The sequence below is a fragment of the Tinamus guttatus genome, unplaced genomic scaffold, assembly GCF_059628265.1.
Source record: "Tinamus guttatus ecotype Peru unplaced genomic scaffold, ASM5962826v1 Tinamus_guttatus_pri_ptg000291l, whole genome shotgun sequence".
In the NCBI taxonomy this organism is placed as follows: domain Eukaryota; kingdom Metazoa; phylum Chordata; class Aves; order Tinamiformes; family Tinamidae; genus Tinamus; species Tinamus guttatus.
Window position 1 is genome coordinate 931,309 of NW_028288825.1, and position 16,331 is coordinate 947,639.

Here is a 16,331-nt window from a genome sequence, read left to right on the forward strand (position 1 = left end):
CTCTGGAGATCTTCCAAACCCGCTTGGACGCAGTCCTGTGCCACGTGCTCTAGGTGACCCTGTGTGTGCAGGGGGTTGGACTAGATGATCTCTAGAGGTCCCTTCCAATCTTAAGCATTCTATGATTCTATGGATGGACACAACTACCTATTTGTGGGTACTGTCACTCTTCAAGGACAGGTGGGAGCTGCACTCGGACCCTCCAGGTTTGGGTGCTCTGGAAGGGACCACTGAGGCATCAGTGGTGCCGCTGGCAGGCACCAAGAGTAGGGAAGAGAGCTCTTCCGTGGAGAATATCCTTTCTCCCACGACAGCAGGCTCAGCAAGCCATGGGGGACAAGTCAGCCCTGCTCTGACTTCACTGAAATTGGTTTCTAAATGGATTTAGTGCAACCAGCGCAAAGCTTTCCACTACTCCCCAGCAGATGCTGCTACTGCTGCCTCTGAGCTTCCTCTGCTCGAGCCTTTTAAAACAAAACCATTAGATTAAAACAAGAGCAAAAGGCAGATCGGACTCTCTCTGCCACCCCCCTTAGCTGACAGGGATCAGTCATGGCGATGAGGTGTCCTCGGAGGCCTGTGCGCCTTCTCTCAGAGATGCTCAGCACAGCAAGCAAGGGAGGCTTCTACTTAACAAAAAAATTTAATTAGCGGGGGAAATGCTTGTAAAAGGAAAAAAGACCTGAAGCTTGTCAGAACTGATCTATGAGGTTTTGGTGGACGCTGCTCAGAGCAAGAGGAGCACCCCAGGTCCTCCTATGGCACCTATGTCTCCTGGGTTTTGGCCACTGGTCCCCTTGGGTCTTTGACTGGTACCAACCATTCGCCTGCATCCCAAGGCCTAGTCACATCACAGGCACCACTGCATCCTCCCTGAGGGAGAGAGCTGCACCCGGACAAAACCAAGGAGCAGGTTTGCTTGGAGAGAAAGGCAGCTCCATGCCCTCAAGGACCTTTGAGGCATCAACCTTATAAAACCAGGGCAGCCAAGAGGGACAGGAACAGAGCCAGCTCATAGCAGCCACGCTACGGAGTGACCAGAGCCACGAAGAAAAGCCCAAAGACAGACCCAGGGACCTACCTTTGATGCTGCTGAGGGAAAGCGAGCGATCTCGGTCTGCCAGGCTAGACCCCAGCTTGCTGCTGCTGCTGCTGCTGTTGTCCTTCTGCCGGGCCACGGCCACGGCAATGCCCACGGGCAAGTGTCTCACCTCCACCTCGCCCTGGGAGCCAATGCTCTCGCGGCCAAAGGATTTGGCACTCTCGGGTCTCTCAGGGTCCCTCTTGAGCTGCTTCGCGGGCTGCTGCGACAGCAGCTGCTGGACTTTGGAGGCACCCAGCTGCGAGGAGTCCAACTTCATGTTGCCCAGGCCGCCGAAGGGGCTCTTCTTGCCGCAGCTCTGCCGGGACGTGGTCTCCTTGGCGAAGCTGCCGCTGTACTTGATGAGGCTCTGCATGGCCGACCCTTCGCCATGGGACGCGGGGTGGAGGACGTCCGCAGCGCCCCGCGAGCCCACCACGGAGGAGCGCGGCAAGCCGCTGGGGTCAAGGTAGACCTTCTTGGCTTCCTCCTCCGCCCGGCTGACGTGGTTGTGCTGCGCGGCCAGCACCGCCATCTGCGTGGTGGCAAAGTTGCCCATCTCAAAGGGCTTCCACTTCTGCTCGGGCGGCTTCAACTGGCCGTGGTCCAGGTGCTGCCGGGAAGAGTCCAAAGTGCTGTAGACCTTCGCTGCGTCTTTGGAGCTGGAGCGTTGGAAGCGATCCCGGTCGCAGGGGCGATGTTCCGCCTCCGGACTCGGCTTCAGTAAGTCCTTGGAGGCCAGGAACTCCCTGCTCTCCGGAGAGCCCAGCCCCGGCCGGTTGAGGAAGGGCTCCGAAGCCACCTGCCTCTTCAGTGCCATGGAGGTGGCCCTGATCACTGAGCCCTTCTCCCTCAGCGCCTCCATCCTTTTGGCATCGCTGTGCAAAGAGAAGTCCTGCGACATGAGCGCGCGGGAGGCATCCGCAAGGCACCGCTCCGCGGGCGCCTGCAGCACGCCCACCTTGCCGAGCTCCTTGTCCTTGGCCTTGGCGTCGCGAGCCTGCGAGGCGATTTGGATGGGCCCGCTCCTCTCGTCGTAGGCTTCCACCGAAGGCACGAAGGTGGGGGCGATGACTTTGTGCTCCCTGCCCAGCTCCTTGGCCGGCGGGAAGATGGTGTACACGCCGGAATGGACGGGCTGCGGAGGGAAGGCCGCGGCCGGCGCCAGCTTGGGCGGCTGCGCGGCGTGCGGGGACGGGCAGCTGCAGGAGACGTGCAGGGCGCCCACGGAGGGCAGCAGGGCCTCGCCGCGCTTGAGGCGCTCGGCGTGGGCGTGCGCCGCCGGCCGCACGTTCTCGTCGTGCCGCGCGGCGTCCTTGGCGCAGCGCTCCTGCTCGGCGCCCAGCGCCTTCAGCGCGGCGTCGCCGCCGCCGTTGCAGTTGCTGAGGGAAGAGCTCTGCAGCGGGTTCTTGGACTTGGGCTCCCCGCCGCCGCGGCTCGCCACGTGCTCGGCCAGGAAGGGCGAGAGGCGCTCGCCCGCCTTCACCGCCTTCTCCACCACGCTGGCCTTCCGCTCGCCCTCGGGCTTGGTGTCCTGCGTGAGGTCCACCACGCTGCGCGGCCGCGGCTCCTCCTTGGGCTTGCCCTCCTTCTTGGCGAAGGGCAAGGGCAGGTTGCTCCGGCATGCCCGCTCCTTCCCGCCGGGGTCTTTCAGGCTTTCTTTGGAGCTCTTGTGCAGCTGCCCGAGGTCCTTCTCCCGCAGCAGCGCGCTCGGCGTGTGGCTGCCCGCGCTCCTCGAGAGCGGCGGCTGCGGGTGCAGAGCGGACTGGCCCGCGTGGCCCGACAGGTAGAACCCATCTGTGGGGCAAAAGCAAGAGATATTAGCAGGGGCCTCCACCCTCCTCAGCAAAAAACTATGTGGAGACAGGCAAGAGGTAGCCAACGGGGAGGTAACAGGGTGTTTTAGATGCTGGAGCATGACCAGGGCAAAGGAGAGGCAGGCAGGGACATCCCTGTGAGATGCAGGACAGTCCTATCTCCGGTGCACACTGAGACCTGGCTGGTTCCCAGGAACACATCCCGAATGGCAGAGGAAGGGGTTGGAAGGAGAAAGGTGTTGCTAGGACCTTCCCCACAGCCCCTGAGGAACCCTCCATCTTCAAGGCTGTTCTAAGAGCAGAAAACTTGGGGAAGCAGGGACGGACACTCATCCGTCCTAGCAGCATCCTCACCTACCCAGAAAACACCCCAGGCACCGATCCCATGGGATTCCCGTTTTTCCCCCCGACATCCCAGCACCCAGAAACTCTCCGGAGGCCCCAGACCCTTATGATGACCAGGGACCAGCATGATGGCCGGGGACCCGCACTGACCTTTCTGCGACTCGAAGAGGCTGTGCTGCCCCAGCTGCGCCAGGAGGGGACTGCCGGCACTGGGGGGCTCCAGGTGGCTCAGGGGGATGTAGGACGGGTACAGCCCGTTCGGCAGATGGGAAAAGCCTGCGGCAACAGAAGAAGGAAACACGTCTCAGCCCCCACGGCGCGCTGGAACGAGCCCCACGGGAGCGCAGACTGTTGCGGCTACCGGGTCCCCGCGCGCCAGCGAGATGCAGCCCGCGGCTCGGCCCCCAGCTCGCCTCTCGGCCATGGGTCTGCCTTACGGCACAGACACAAATCTGCGGGCAAAAAAGACTCAACAGCGGGGTGATAAGGTGTTTTATCGCAGGCTCAGCTGCCCGGAGGCGAGGGCGATCCCTGGGACGCTTCCCCGGTGCTGATAAGAGTGGTTTTGAGGAAAGTAAGTTCGAAAGCATCGTCTGCAAGAGCTTGCACAAAGTGAGTTTCACCTGTCTCTAACCAGCATCTTATCTGGGGGGGATAAGCAAAATGGAGCAGAAAACCTGCTGCCCATCACCACGGTATGAAAGCAGCATGTCCCCAAGGCCCTGCTGGCAACGGGCTGGCCCGTGTCCAGGACACTGGCACCTCCGGGGCCCCAACAGCATCCTCACACAAACAATCATCCGCGGCATTTTGTCACGGAGATGATCATCATCACAACAGTGATAAAACCAGCTCTCGGCTCCACACGGCAACTCTTCTGCAACACTGCCACCAAACGGCACGCGGGCAATATTGCAAAATCCACGCACCGCGCTCAGCGCTGCAGCCACTTCCCAGTTTGTGCAATCACTTAAAAAAGGCGTAAAAGCCAGCAGGAAAATCTGGAGGAAGCAGGCAAGCTCTCCCAATCCTCTGCCTTCCCCCTTGTGCTCAGACTCCTCTAACAACAAAACTTGCCCAAACTCAACTGCCCCACAGAAAGCAAGAGGTGCCACCGAGTTTATCAAGGGTCCAGCATCCAACTGGATGAAAAAAATAAAATCCCACCAAAGCCCACAAGGAGAAGTTCAGTACCGACGCTGCATGTGGAGCACCATCTGCAAGAGCTAGTCAATATTTCACATTATTTAGACAGCCGGGATCCCTTCCGCGTACATATTTGCAAGCCGGCACATGTGCTTCACCAAGGCGCTGCTCTGCACAGCTCCTGGCTCAATTCCACGGCCCGTCTGGCTCGGGGCAGCGCGCGCTCCCCGCGCGCAGCCTGTCCCCACAGCGTCACCCGCTGCAGCAGGACGCGGGAGCCGCGGGCTCCACAAAGCTCAACGTGGAGTTCGGTCCCAATGGGGGAAAGCCGCTGTCTGATCTCATGCACGGTGCATGCACACAGGTTTGCACCTCGCCTTGTAACCCCAAAAATCTCAGCCCTTGCTGTGGACGGCAAATGCATTTTCTCCTTGCAGGGCTGGAGGGAGCTGGGCAGCATCCAGGCATGGATTTTCCCAGGGATTTACCAGCTGTGAGCAGTTCTCCTTTGAAGTGCAGTCACTGTGGCCACCACCTCCACCCCCGGCTCTGCCCGCACCTGGAAACACGGAGCAACCCATATCCCTGGGAATGGAAGTGCCCACTCATGCATGGTGACAGCAGTGGCCTCAATAGCCACATGCTGAGCCCTGCAAAGAGGAAATGACACAGCCCTGCCATCAGGTACCAGGACGCCTGCACGCAGCTTAAGCTAGGTAGGTAGCTTAAGAAAGGTATTTGGGTGCCAGTTACATTCCTGGTCATACTGGGAACAATCCCCGTCTTCTGGCACCATCCTATCCAATGAGCCCCCACCAGAGTCAGGGGATGCACCGTGTTGGCAGGCCCCACTGCTCCATCCCGCTCCGTGCCCAGGACACACCAGATCCAGCACGGGGCAGGTTTCCATCCGCCCCTCTCTGATGCCACCAAACAAGCCCAGAAGCCACCCCTGCTAAGTGCCCAGCGGGAGAAGCTGCATTTCCCAGGAGGATGCCTTGTCAGGAGCCTTCCCAGGGATCAACCCTGTGCAAATCCCCCCTGAAGGCAGCGTGAAAGCACCCCACGCCGCACACAGCCCCTAAGCTCCCGAGACGGCCTCGCGCACAGCCCGAAACCCGCTGCCCTGCTCCCGCCAAGCGGCCCCGGCGCCGGGTCAGCTCCTTTACACACTGAGCAGCTCCGTTTGCAGGAGGCCGCCGTGGGCAAGTCGCTTCCTCCTTGGATCTGCGAGCCAGAAAGCGATGCCAAGGGGAGAAACTCTACCGCAGCGAGCAACGTACGGCTCACCCCGAGCATGGGCTCCTGCCAGGAGAAAGGGAGGGGAAAAGGGGGAAACCGCAACCGCCTCCATCTGCCCAGGGTCAGAGCATTTGCTGAACCAGCGCAAGATCCCTTTTTGCCCAGGGACACGCCGACAGGTCCCGGCAGGCTGCGCCACGCTCCGGCTGCCTGCCCGCAGGCGGCTTGGCACTGCTGGGACAGCGCGGGCACGGAGCGCGAGCACCGGCGCCGACGGCCTGACACCGGCTGGGCCCCCGTTCCTGACAAAAATGTGCGTCTGCCCCCAAAAAGCATCGCCAGCATGGGCGCCACATGGGCTCAAAGCAGCCCGGCATGAGGGGACGCAGAGCTGGTCACTGGCTCTCCAGCCTGTTCTGGAGAGCTTCATGTGAGCAGGGAGGAAAGATGGAGGGAGTAATGGGTGGAAAAAGGGTCTTTCCAGCACCCGCTGCCTCCCCGCATGCCCCTGTGCCCACCGGGAGCCTCCCCAGGAAGGTGAGAGCAGGTGGCCCAGATGCGTGTCCCCATTTGGTCGCCCACCATATAACGTCCCGTAAAGCACTACGGGCCACGGCTGGAGGAACTCAGCGGGTGCAGATGTGTCAGCCCCGCTGCAAACTGCTTTCCCTCCGCTGAGCTCTCCGAAACGGTGGGGTTGACTCACCGCCGAGCGGGGCCGCGACCGCCGGGCAGGGGAGATAGCAGCGACCGCACAAACCACACGCCAAACGTCCGGAGGCGGCTCCGGGCGAAGCGGAAGGGAAAGGGGCTGCACGTGGCTCCGTGCAGCTCCAAATCACCCATCGGTGTCCCGGCTGCACCCGCAGCAGCATCAGTGCAAGGACAGCTCCCCGGTCCCCGCTGTCACCTTGCAAGGAGCCGTGCAGCAGGATACAGCGTCCTGGGCAGGCAGCACTGTCCCCAAGGTGCCTCCCTAAGAGCAACCCCGTGCACCGGCCTCTGCCCTGCAGCCCCGCGCACCGGAAAGCAGTTGAGTAACTCTCCCCGCTGGGCCCGTTACGGGTTTCTGCCGCTTATGAAATATTGCCAACTGCCAGCACACCGCCCGCCCCCCGTCCGGCCTGCAACGGAGGGAGCGCGCGGAGCACCTCGGCACGCGGCGCCTGCCAAAATTCACCATCCCCGGGCGGTTTTGGGGGAAACTAAGGTGTGGGTTCGGGTTTGCTGCTGCCTCCTTCTCCCTCGTGCTGGGCAGGGAGGGGATTTGCGGCGCGGGCTGCAGCCGGGGTCCCTGCAGCTGGCGGCCGCAGCCGCCCTTGGCCCGCAGCTCCGTCACCTGCTCCCCAGTCCGGCCCCGAGCGCCACACGCTGCCAAGTGGGACAGCGGGCCAGGACACAAACAACTGGATAAACGCTCATGTCCGCTAAAGTCCCCGCTTCCTGGCGGGGGGAATCTGAGCTCAGCGAGCACCCGGATGGTAAGAGCATCCCGCGAGCACCAGGGGCAGCTACTGCTCCTACACACGCTTGGTCCTGCACACTCACATAGTGCTCCTGCACATGCTTATGCAGGCACTTGCACATTGCTCCTGCACATACTTACATCGTGTTCCTGCACACTATGCATCGCTCCTGCACACGCTTACGGCCCCAAACAGCTGGGACCGGGGAGCGCTGACAGTGTAAATCTTTGCCACCTCCTCCCCTGCCTGCCCGGGTGGCTCCGGTGACACCCGAGGCACCAGAGCCGCTTTGACTCGGTGCCATACACGAGACGACAGCAACGCGAGCCCCCGAACACGGCGGGCTGAAACCCGAGCGCCCGCATCAGGTGCACCCGGCCTGTCCCGCGTCCCCCCGGGCTGCTCCCGCGGCCGCTGCAACCCAGCACCCAGCCCCAAGCCTCCCCGGGCCGTGTTCGCACCCCGTGCACAGGCCTGGCAGTTGCTTTTAGGCTTAATTTACAGCCTCGGTGCTGCACGTCCCCCGAAAGCCTCCAGTCTCACCCCTTGCATACGGCAGCACCGCAGTTTAACTCCCTGTTTGATCTCCCGCGGGCCCTAGAGCACTCTGAGGTCTCAGCAATGCAGCAAAAAACCCTGCATTTTTCACAGAGGGGTCCACAACCGCAGCCTTTGCCATCTCAAACGTCCTTGGGCTGCTTTTCCCATTGCTGCAAAAGCACCACCTTAAAAGCCAAGGCAAGTCCTGGGCTCCGCACAGACCTCTATTGTTTCTTTTTAATTTCATTTTACTGCACGTGGGAATACGTGTCCAGGCTGTTTTATTTTTAAAGTGCCTCTTGCTCAATGTTTACTATCACGCGCAGCTGCGTCAACACGGGAACACCGGGCGCCCTCCCGCAGCCCTGTCCAGGGCTGCGATTCTGCCGAGGAATCGCGCTCGCCCCACGGACAAACCACCCAGACGGGCGTGCAGGAGAAGGGGGGAATCACGGGGTGGAGGGGAAAAAAATCATCCCTCCACATCCCACCTTGTCCCCTCGCCCAGGAGCGTGACTGCAACCAGGGGATTGGGAACAACCCCACGCTCCGGAGACATCGGGGAGGAGAAAAGAGGGAAGAAGTGGGTCCAAATCCTGAAAACAGGCAAATCAGGGTTAATGGCCCCATTTCTCAGCTCACTGGAAGAGCAGAGGCCTCTCAACCATGTCCCCAGCTCCAAAGCCCCCAGCCCAGGGACCTCTCTTCTTTGCACTGACATAAATTAACCCAACATCCCAACGAATTCCCATCAAGACCTTGAGGTTTTCTTTGTACAACCCCCAAAGTGCTCCTAAAATAGCAACGAGAAAACTCACACTCCAAACTGAGTAGGACACTGTATGGAAATTTAAAAATATCTATCTGATTGTCAGACTGTTCATCAAAATCCTCAACAACTCAGGACCTGCCTGCTGGATTTCAGCCCAGACTTGGTCTCCTGATTTTCCAGGACACCACCAGGGTGTCTTTGCTTGTGCTAACGGGCTTTTCCAGAGAAATCCTAAAAAAAACCACTGCCATCTCCATCCACTCTGTTTCCTGATTCCACTGCTCCCAGAAAACGCCTTGGGGGAGTGAATCAATTCATTTCTTTTCCTCCCTAGAATAAGCAATGTGTTGGGGGGACATCGAGGGCACTGCCAAGCTACCAGTCCAGCTCCCATCGGAGGGAAGTTCTTTCCCATTTTGATGCACCTGGATCCTTTAGCCTACGGCTCTGCAGATGCTCCAAGGGGCTACAAGACATAATTACAGCTTTTAACCCTTAACAACACGGTATTTTGGCCTCTCCTCCAGGCAGTACCTTTCTGCTGCGTAGCAGGAGCATGCGTGCTGCAATTTGGCTTTTGGCTGGGAGCGGACTGACAGGCTGTTGAACTGCTCTATATTTGCAACATACTCCCTGCTTTACAGACCTGAAAACAGGCCAGTAGGTGAGGAGCGGTGCTCCAACAGTTTGAATCTCCCTGGTCATCACGGATGGACCCTGGGTCTTGCTCGCGCTCGCACCACCTGCGTGCAAAGAGACCGCAGCCCATCTCCCAAAGACAGCGCGCTCGCTCGCGCAAGGAAAGCATAAGGGCACCGTCTGCCGTGAGAACCTGCGCGGCGCCAGCCAGCAGCAGCTGAGCTCTCACGTTCCCCATTTCTTCTGCAGTGTTTCCCACCCAAAGCAACGCCTGCCATGCCCAATCTTGCAGCAAAGCGGCTCCGTGGACCAGGGCTGGGCGGGCGCCAGGCGAATGCGTTCATCCCTGGTTCTCCCCTCCTTCCCTGCATGGAAATTTAGCCCACCCGGCTTTTTCTCGTCTTTAAATCACTCTAAATCAGCGCAAAGATCTAATGCTAACACACAGGCTCCTGCTCCTTCCAGGACGCCTGGGTTCCCAAACCCTGCACGCACAAACCCGCTCACGGCCCCGCGCTACCATCCTGCTCGTACGGAGCTGCCCACGCGCAGGAGGGGGACACGGTCCCACATCACCTGCCAGCAGCAATTAAGTCAGTGTTCAAAGCGCCATCCCAGCTTTCCCAGAGCCATTAGCCGTGCCCTGGAGGGAACACGGGCTATTTTCAGCCACAATGACTTGAGACCAGGTCACCAGCAGGTTAAATGGGACCGAGCTGCATTATCTCCCTTCCCTCCCATGGAGAAATTAAACGCTGCTGCGGGTGGGCAAGAGCCCCAGAGCTGTGAAAGGAAAATGTCACCTGCCCTCTCCTCCCGATGGCTTTGCACCCAAGCCATCCCGCACGGATGGCTTTGCATCCCGGGTGATGGCTTTGCATCTGGGATGATGACTTTGCATCCTGGGCCACAGCTGCAGCCCTGGCATTAACATCTGGCTGGGAGGTAGTGGGTCCGTTCTGCCTCCCGGGATGACTCAAGCCCTGGGAGAGGCAGCCTCGCTCGCTGCTTATTTCACCCGTCTCCCCTTGGAGCAGCGGCTGCCGAGCGGCCGTTGCTCAGCGCATCCCGAACGCCTTCTCTGGGGAATGGTGCTGCCCAGGAACCAACGCATGGAGCGGCATTCCCAGCACCCGGAGCCTGGGCCAGGCCCGAGCATCACAATACCAATACTCTGCAGCGGGCACAGACACAGGGCACAGGCAGCAGGAGAGGGGAACAGCTCCCAGCACGGGCGCAAGGGCTGTGCCGGGCGCTGGAAAGCTCCTGGTGCCAACCCAGGCGTTGGATGGAGATGCAGCTGCACCCTGATCTGCCCTGATGCCCCAGGAAGCCTTGGGGACATTCCCTCCTCCCCTATGCCCTGCCTGCTCACAGGACATCCCATCTCCGCGCAGCAAACGGGCACCCTGCACTCCCAACCGCAAAGGAATGGGAACGTCGGTCGGATGCTGCTGTACCCGGCACACAGGAGACCCATTTCCATGGCACTTCCTGGCCCTGCTCCGTTCAGCAGCAAGGAGCCACCAATGCCCGAGGCACTCGGATGCACCCGGCTGAGATGGCTCCTGCGCCGCTCCATCCCGCCCGGAGCCGACGGCATTTGCGGGCATCCGCTGCCACCAAAGCCACCGCTATGAACGGCCGGCACCCAACCTGGAGATAAACACCGAGGCGGCTGTTATGGCGGGGTGGTTTAATTCCCAATAAATTATGCAAATCTGTACTCAAATTGAAGCACAGCCCTGGGGCTCTTGACAAATTGCCAAGCGGGCACAATGGCCCAAGGCAGGGATGGGCAGCCCCTGCCAGGACGAGGTGTGCATGGATTTCTCATGGGCAAATGCATCTAAATACTTATGCATATATATAAAAATATATATTTTAGTTCAACTAGGAAAATAGTAGAGCATCTACAGCGACAATCCACAAGCAAATTCTGCTCTTCTCCTTTGTCTCATGTGCGTTTTGCTTGGTCAGGGAATGGCATCGACCTCCCGTGTCCCAGAGAAGATGGAAGCAGCTCGGAGAAGATGCGATTTCAAGAAAGGAAGGAGGTAAAATTAACGGACAAGGTAAAATCAACAGCAATTTGGTGGGAAGGGGAGGCAGGCGAAGGAAGCCTGCACTGCCTGGGCTACTGCGGATACCACCGCCAAGGAGAGGGAGACCCGTCCAGTGAACAGTTGCAGCGAGAGCTCATCCCGCAAAAGCAGGATTTTCCGACCCCCTTCCCGCAAACCTGGCACGTACATTAAAAGCATTGGAAGAATCGCCACTTTGTGTCACTAATCTCATTAGGGGGAAAGCCCTGGTGGAGCTTTCGCGGGAGCCGCGCGCGCCGGGGACCGGGCGGCACGGGCCGCTTCCCGCGCCCAGCGCTCCCGCCGGCACCATCAGCCCGCGAGCGGCGCCGAGCGGAGCCGGATCCCTTCGGAAACCTCTCCTGCCGAGCACGGCAGCCGCGCGCATCTTTTTTATATTTTTTTTTTCGGGTGGGTAATTAAAAGCAATTAAACCAAGTGTATTAAAAGCGTATTCGAGCCACAGGGGACTCCGCTCAAAAGGAACAGCCGCTGCAAGGGAGCGGGGGCTGTGGAGCTGGCTCCCAAAACCGAAACAAGGCTCTGCTCTCGGTAATAGGGATGGCAGCACGAGCAGGAACTGCCTGGCATGGGGATCCGAAAGGCCTCAGGAAGCCCCTTCTCCCTCTCGCACGCTGTCCCTTCCGCGCTCTGGCCCCGCCAGGTCCCGCTTGCAACCGGCTCCCTCCAAACAGCGCTTTGGACACCGCTACGCCGGCCGTCACATTTATTTCCAAGGTCACGTCAATCCATCACCAATATTTCAAAAGATTTAAGCAAAACTCCGGCCTCGGCAAGGCCACACGACACTGCCGAGCCTTCCTCCCTGCTCCATCCCCAACGCAAAAGCACCTTTCGCTTCCCACCACCGTCGGCAGCCGGAGCGGGAGAGCGGAGCGCACTGCACAGCCCCAGCAGATCCCAGTGGCGCAGGGAGACACCAAAGTGCCGCCCTCTGCGGAGCCAGAGCGGCATTCCCGCATCCCGGTTGTGCCGATGGGAAAGGACCCAGCCCCTCGGCTTTCCAGGGCCGCAGAGGAGCTAAGGGGAAGCAGGAGGAAGCGGATGCCGAGCGTGGCCGAGGCAGCGGGCGCAGTGCTGCACCCACGGGCATCCAGCCGGGCGCTGCTGCTGCCGAGCCAGAGATGCACGGAGAGAGGAGAATAGGGGGGGAATGCAGCATCCGCTGCATTTGGGGAGATCCGGCAGGGATGAGCTGTACCCGAGCAAGCCCTTCCCAAACTTGCTTCATTTTCTTAAGGGGGTGATGGAAAAAGCGGATGCCAAGGGACCAAGCGCAGCCCCTCACCCCTGCTCCAAGCTTTCTCACCCTGGCAAAGCGAGGGCTGGGAAACCCCCAGGAGAGAGGCCAGCTCTGCCAGCTCGGCATCCCATGTGCTGCTCCCCAACCGCGTTCCCAGCTTGGGCAGCGCAGAGCGCGCCCCGCTCCTCGGCAGCGGCGCTGCTCGGCCGCGCTCGCGTGCCGGCGCCGGGCCCGGGCTGCCGGCACCGCCTCCTGCCGCAGCCGCAGCCGTTCAGCACACGCTGCAACTCCCTTGTTTCACGGAGCCGAGGGATGTGCTCCGCATCCTCCCTTCCCGCAGCATCCCGGAGCGAGCCACAGTGCCACGCCGACCACCCAAACCCTCCCTTCTGAGCTCCCCAAAAGCTGGGAAGCGCCGAGCCAGGGATTACAGACTACGTAGTTATAAACACCCTGCAGCTCTACCCTGCGTTATCCTAGCAGGGAGATCTAAAATTTCCCTTCTGAAAGCCCCTACGCTGCAATCTGCCTCCGAAGCAAGTTTAATTCCCAGAGATTTCCATTTCTCCGGCAGCTGCTGTGTTGGGAAAGAGCAGGAGCTGCTGCTGGCAGGACCGACGCAGGGGCCTTCCCGGCCCCCTGGGCCATGCCGGGACAGGGATCCCAGCACAGGCTCCATATCCAGGTCCAGCCCTCCTGGTGCTCTGACCACCCAGAGCAGGGACTGCAGCGGGACACAGGGCACAGCTCCCTTGGGAAGGGTGCAGAGCTGTTATAGATAACGCCAATAAAAGCGTATTTCCAACAGAGCCGTGGAGTAGAGGCAGCTCCGAGCTCCTCCACGCTCAGTTCGGGAAGGCATCCAGAGCCCGACCTTGCTCCGAGCAGCCTCATGCTGCCAGGCTCACCCTCGAGCTGGAGCTGTGATTCCAGACGGGCTTTTGGCCCCACGGACACCCCTGCTATGGATGCCAAAGCCACCAGGGGCAGCTGGGGAAGCTCCCCCTGCACCCAGGACACTCTCCACAGCACAAGGACACCGTGCCCTGGCTTCCCAAAAATGCGGCAAAAACCCTTTTTCCCCTTGATCTCATTTTATTCCCAGGAGCTCAAAACCGAAAGGACGGTTCCCGTTCACAGGCTACGGACTGGCCACAAGCCCGCGCGCTGCAGGGACATCGCCTCCCGGCCACTATCTCCTCAGCCCCCGAGGGACGGTGGTGCAAAGGGGCGAGCGGGGCAGGTTGAAGCACATCATCCCCATCCCGATGGAAAACGCCCATCGGAAAGCGTCTGATTTCCGTGGGGCCCCCTTGGAGGGGAAGCACCTCCCCGGGCAGCTCTCCAAGCCGCCCGCATTCCTCCCGGTTTTACACGGGCAGCGCCTGCCCCGGGAGCGAGCGAGGGAGCCCCCAGCCCCGCGCACCACCCCCTGGGCGGGCGGGTGGCGGGAGAAGCAAAAAAACAGAAAGAAAAACACACCAAAAAACACGATTTCAAGGACCATTACACACGGCGATATTTTCCTTGCGACATATTGTAATTGCTTAAAAAAAGCAGGGGGGAAGTGCTATGTCAAAGCTCAAGGCTAAGCGGCCAAATCCACCCAGCTGCTCCGGCAGCTCCCTGCTCCCCGGCACGGGATCGGGCCACGTGGGGGTCTGAACGCGCCACGGCCACCCCGGGATCCGCGACGGGTGAAGCGCTCTCGGGCAGCCCATTCCTCCCATGCAGAACCCGCAGGCTCAGCAGAAACGCGATTTTGCCAATAAAAGTCTGTCCGCGCTGGGGTTTTGCTGGCACAGCTAAGTTATCCTTTGGCGGGGGGGGGATTTAATGCAAGGTCGGCATGGCGGGCGCTGCTCCGGTCCCTTTGCCCGGGCGCTGGGCAGCGCTTCCCATTTCCAAAGCCTCTTTTCCATGGGAGAAGGCTGCGCCCTCCAGCACTGCAGAGCTGAGCGGGGTCCCTGCCACCCTCCTCGCTCAGTGTGCACGGGGAGGGGGAAGCGGTTCTGCTTTTATCATTATTTTAAAACTCGGGGGTTCCTGATGCGGACAGCATTTGCTCTCATGCAGACTCCCCGTTTCGCCTCCCCTTTTGCGGTTCGGGAGCCTTATTCACTGCCCTTCCAAAAGGCAAAAGCCACCAAGGACAAGGGGACGGATTCAGCGGACACCAGGACACTCATTTCCCTGTTGCCCGCGGGAGCTGGGGTGGAGGCCAAAGCAAAAAGGACCCTCGCATTGAGCCTGGGGGCTCTGGAGAAGGGTGAGCAGCCGCGTCCATCCCGGCCTCTCCCGCGCCGGGAATCCGCCATCTCCCGGGGACAAACCCCATTGCAACCGGCTGCTTTTCCATAACCCCCCCAGCCCCGGCCCCGCTCCCGCTCGCTGCCTCCAACAAAAGGCTCCTGTCCCCATCCCTGCGCCGCCCCCATCCCAGGAAAGGGCAGCCCCCGTGCACGGCCCCCAGCCCGCCAAGGGCTTACGGGAAAAACAAGCAGCCAAAGCTGGCGATAACTGGATCCTCAAATATGGCAAACGGCGCTTTTTTTTTTTTTTTTTTTTTTTTTTTTCCAGGGGCGTATTTATTTTAGGAGGAGACTGGGACGGGTTCAACAGTCCCTTCCTTCAGCCTGGCGGTATTTAAAGGTTGGAACGGGCTCTATTTAAAGGCTTCGCCTCCTGCCCTTCTTTTTATTTCTCCCTTAACCCTTTGCACAAGCGTTTGCTTCCACCCCTCAAAAAAAGAAGAAATTTAAAAAGGGAAAAAAAAACACTAAGAAAACAACAACAAAAAAAATCCTACCACAACCAAACAACAAACGCAAACCTACGAAAGGCGCCTCGGTAGCAGGAAGCAATCATCATTTCAAATGATATTGTTAAAGCAGAAAAAAAAATCCCTGCCCACCACCCGCCCTGGGATAATGGGAGTTTCAATTGCTAATTGCACGAAGCTCTTTTGGCGCAGTTTATTTCAGCGCCGCAAATTACGGCGCCGATCGCACAAGCTCTGCTAGCGCCGGGGAGCGCAGCGGAGGTGCGGGGAAGGCTTGGAAAGGCTGCGGAAATGAGGAAAACGGGGAAAAAATGAAAAAAAAATCAAAAAAAAATATTGGAGGGTTTTGATAAACCGGCACCCTCGGCAGAGCCGGCTCCGGGTGTCGCTCCCGGCCCAGGGGCTGCGGCGCGGCAGGGAAAGCTCGGGAAGGGCAGCGGGAGCAGCGGCCGCTCGCAGCGCTCAGCGCTCCCTAAGAAACACCATGAAAAGGAAGCTTCCAAACAAACAAAAAAACAGGCAATGAAAAAATAATAAAAATAGAAAAACAGACAACCCCCACCAGCTTTGCCTTGAGACTGTCCAGACACATTTTTGGAGAGCTTGTATTCTGCCTTTACCAGGAGGTGGGAGAGGAGGGGGGGAAAAAAAACAGGGAAAATAATAATAATAAAAAAAAGAGGACAAAAGGGAAGAAAGGTGTTTGCCCATGTGCTCGACTGCATGGCTTTTCGCTTTACACCTCTTCTTTTAGCACCTGGGAAATTGGCACTGCCACCTAGTCTAAAACTAATAAATCTTTTCCCCGGGTCCGGCCGCTTCCTTCCCCGCAGATGTTGGCAATCAGGTTTGGGAATTTCAAAGCCATTCGGTGCGGGCGGCTGGGCGCAAAGCAGGTTTATTATTGCAAAACCTGTCACCCTCCCAACGCCTAAAGTAAACTCCGAGTCACCTCTCCACGCCCAGGGGAAAGCCAGGGGGAGAGAAGGAGGAAAGAAAAAAAAAAGGAGAGAAAAGGACAAAAAGTGGGAGTGCAAAATAAAAATAAAATAAAATAAATCTCTATCAAGGGGGCAGAAACCCCTGTGTCCTCGCAGCCGGAGCGTTTCGCATTTTGCAGCTGCAGGGAGCAGCTGCTCCTCTCGCCCTGCTC

General features: G+C 59.3%; 1 protein-coding gene across 2 annotated transcripts in view; it reads right to left on the reverse strand.

The window, feature by feature from the left end:
• The window catches only part of TNRC18 (trinucleotide repeat containing 18), a 51,806-nt gene that overhangs the window by 34,442 nt on the left and 1,033 nt on the right, over positions 1-16,331 (reverse strand). For both annotated transcript variants that reach the window (XM_088527745.1, XM_088527744.1), the window contains exons 2-3: positions 3,394-3,519; positions 1,082-2,878 (exon numbers count right to left, since the gene is read on the reverse strand). In XM_088527745.1, the coding sequence (XP_088383871.1) occupies positions 1,082-2,878; positions 3,394-3,519 (1,923 nt within the window). The remainder of the gene's footprint in view (positions 1-1,081; positions 2,879-3,393; positions 3,520-16,331) is intronic.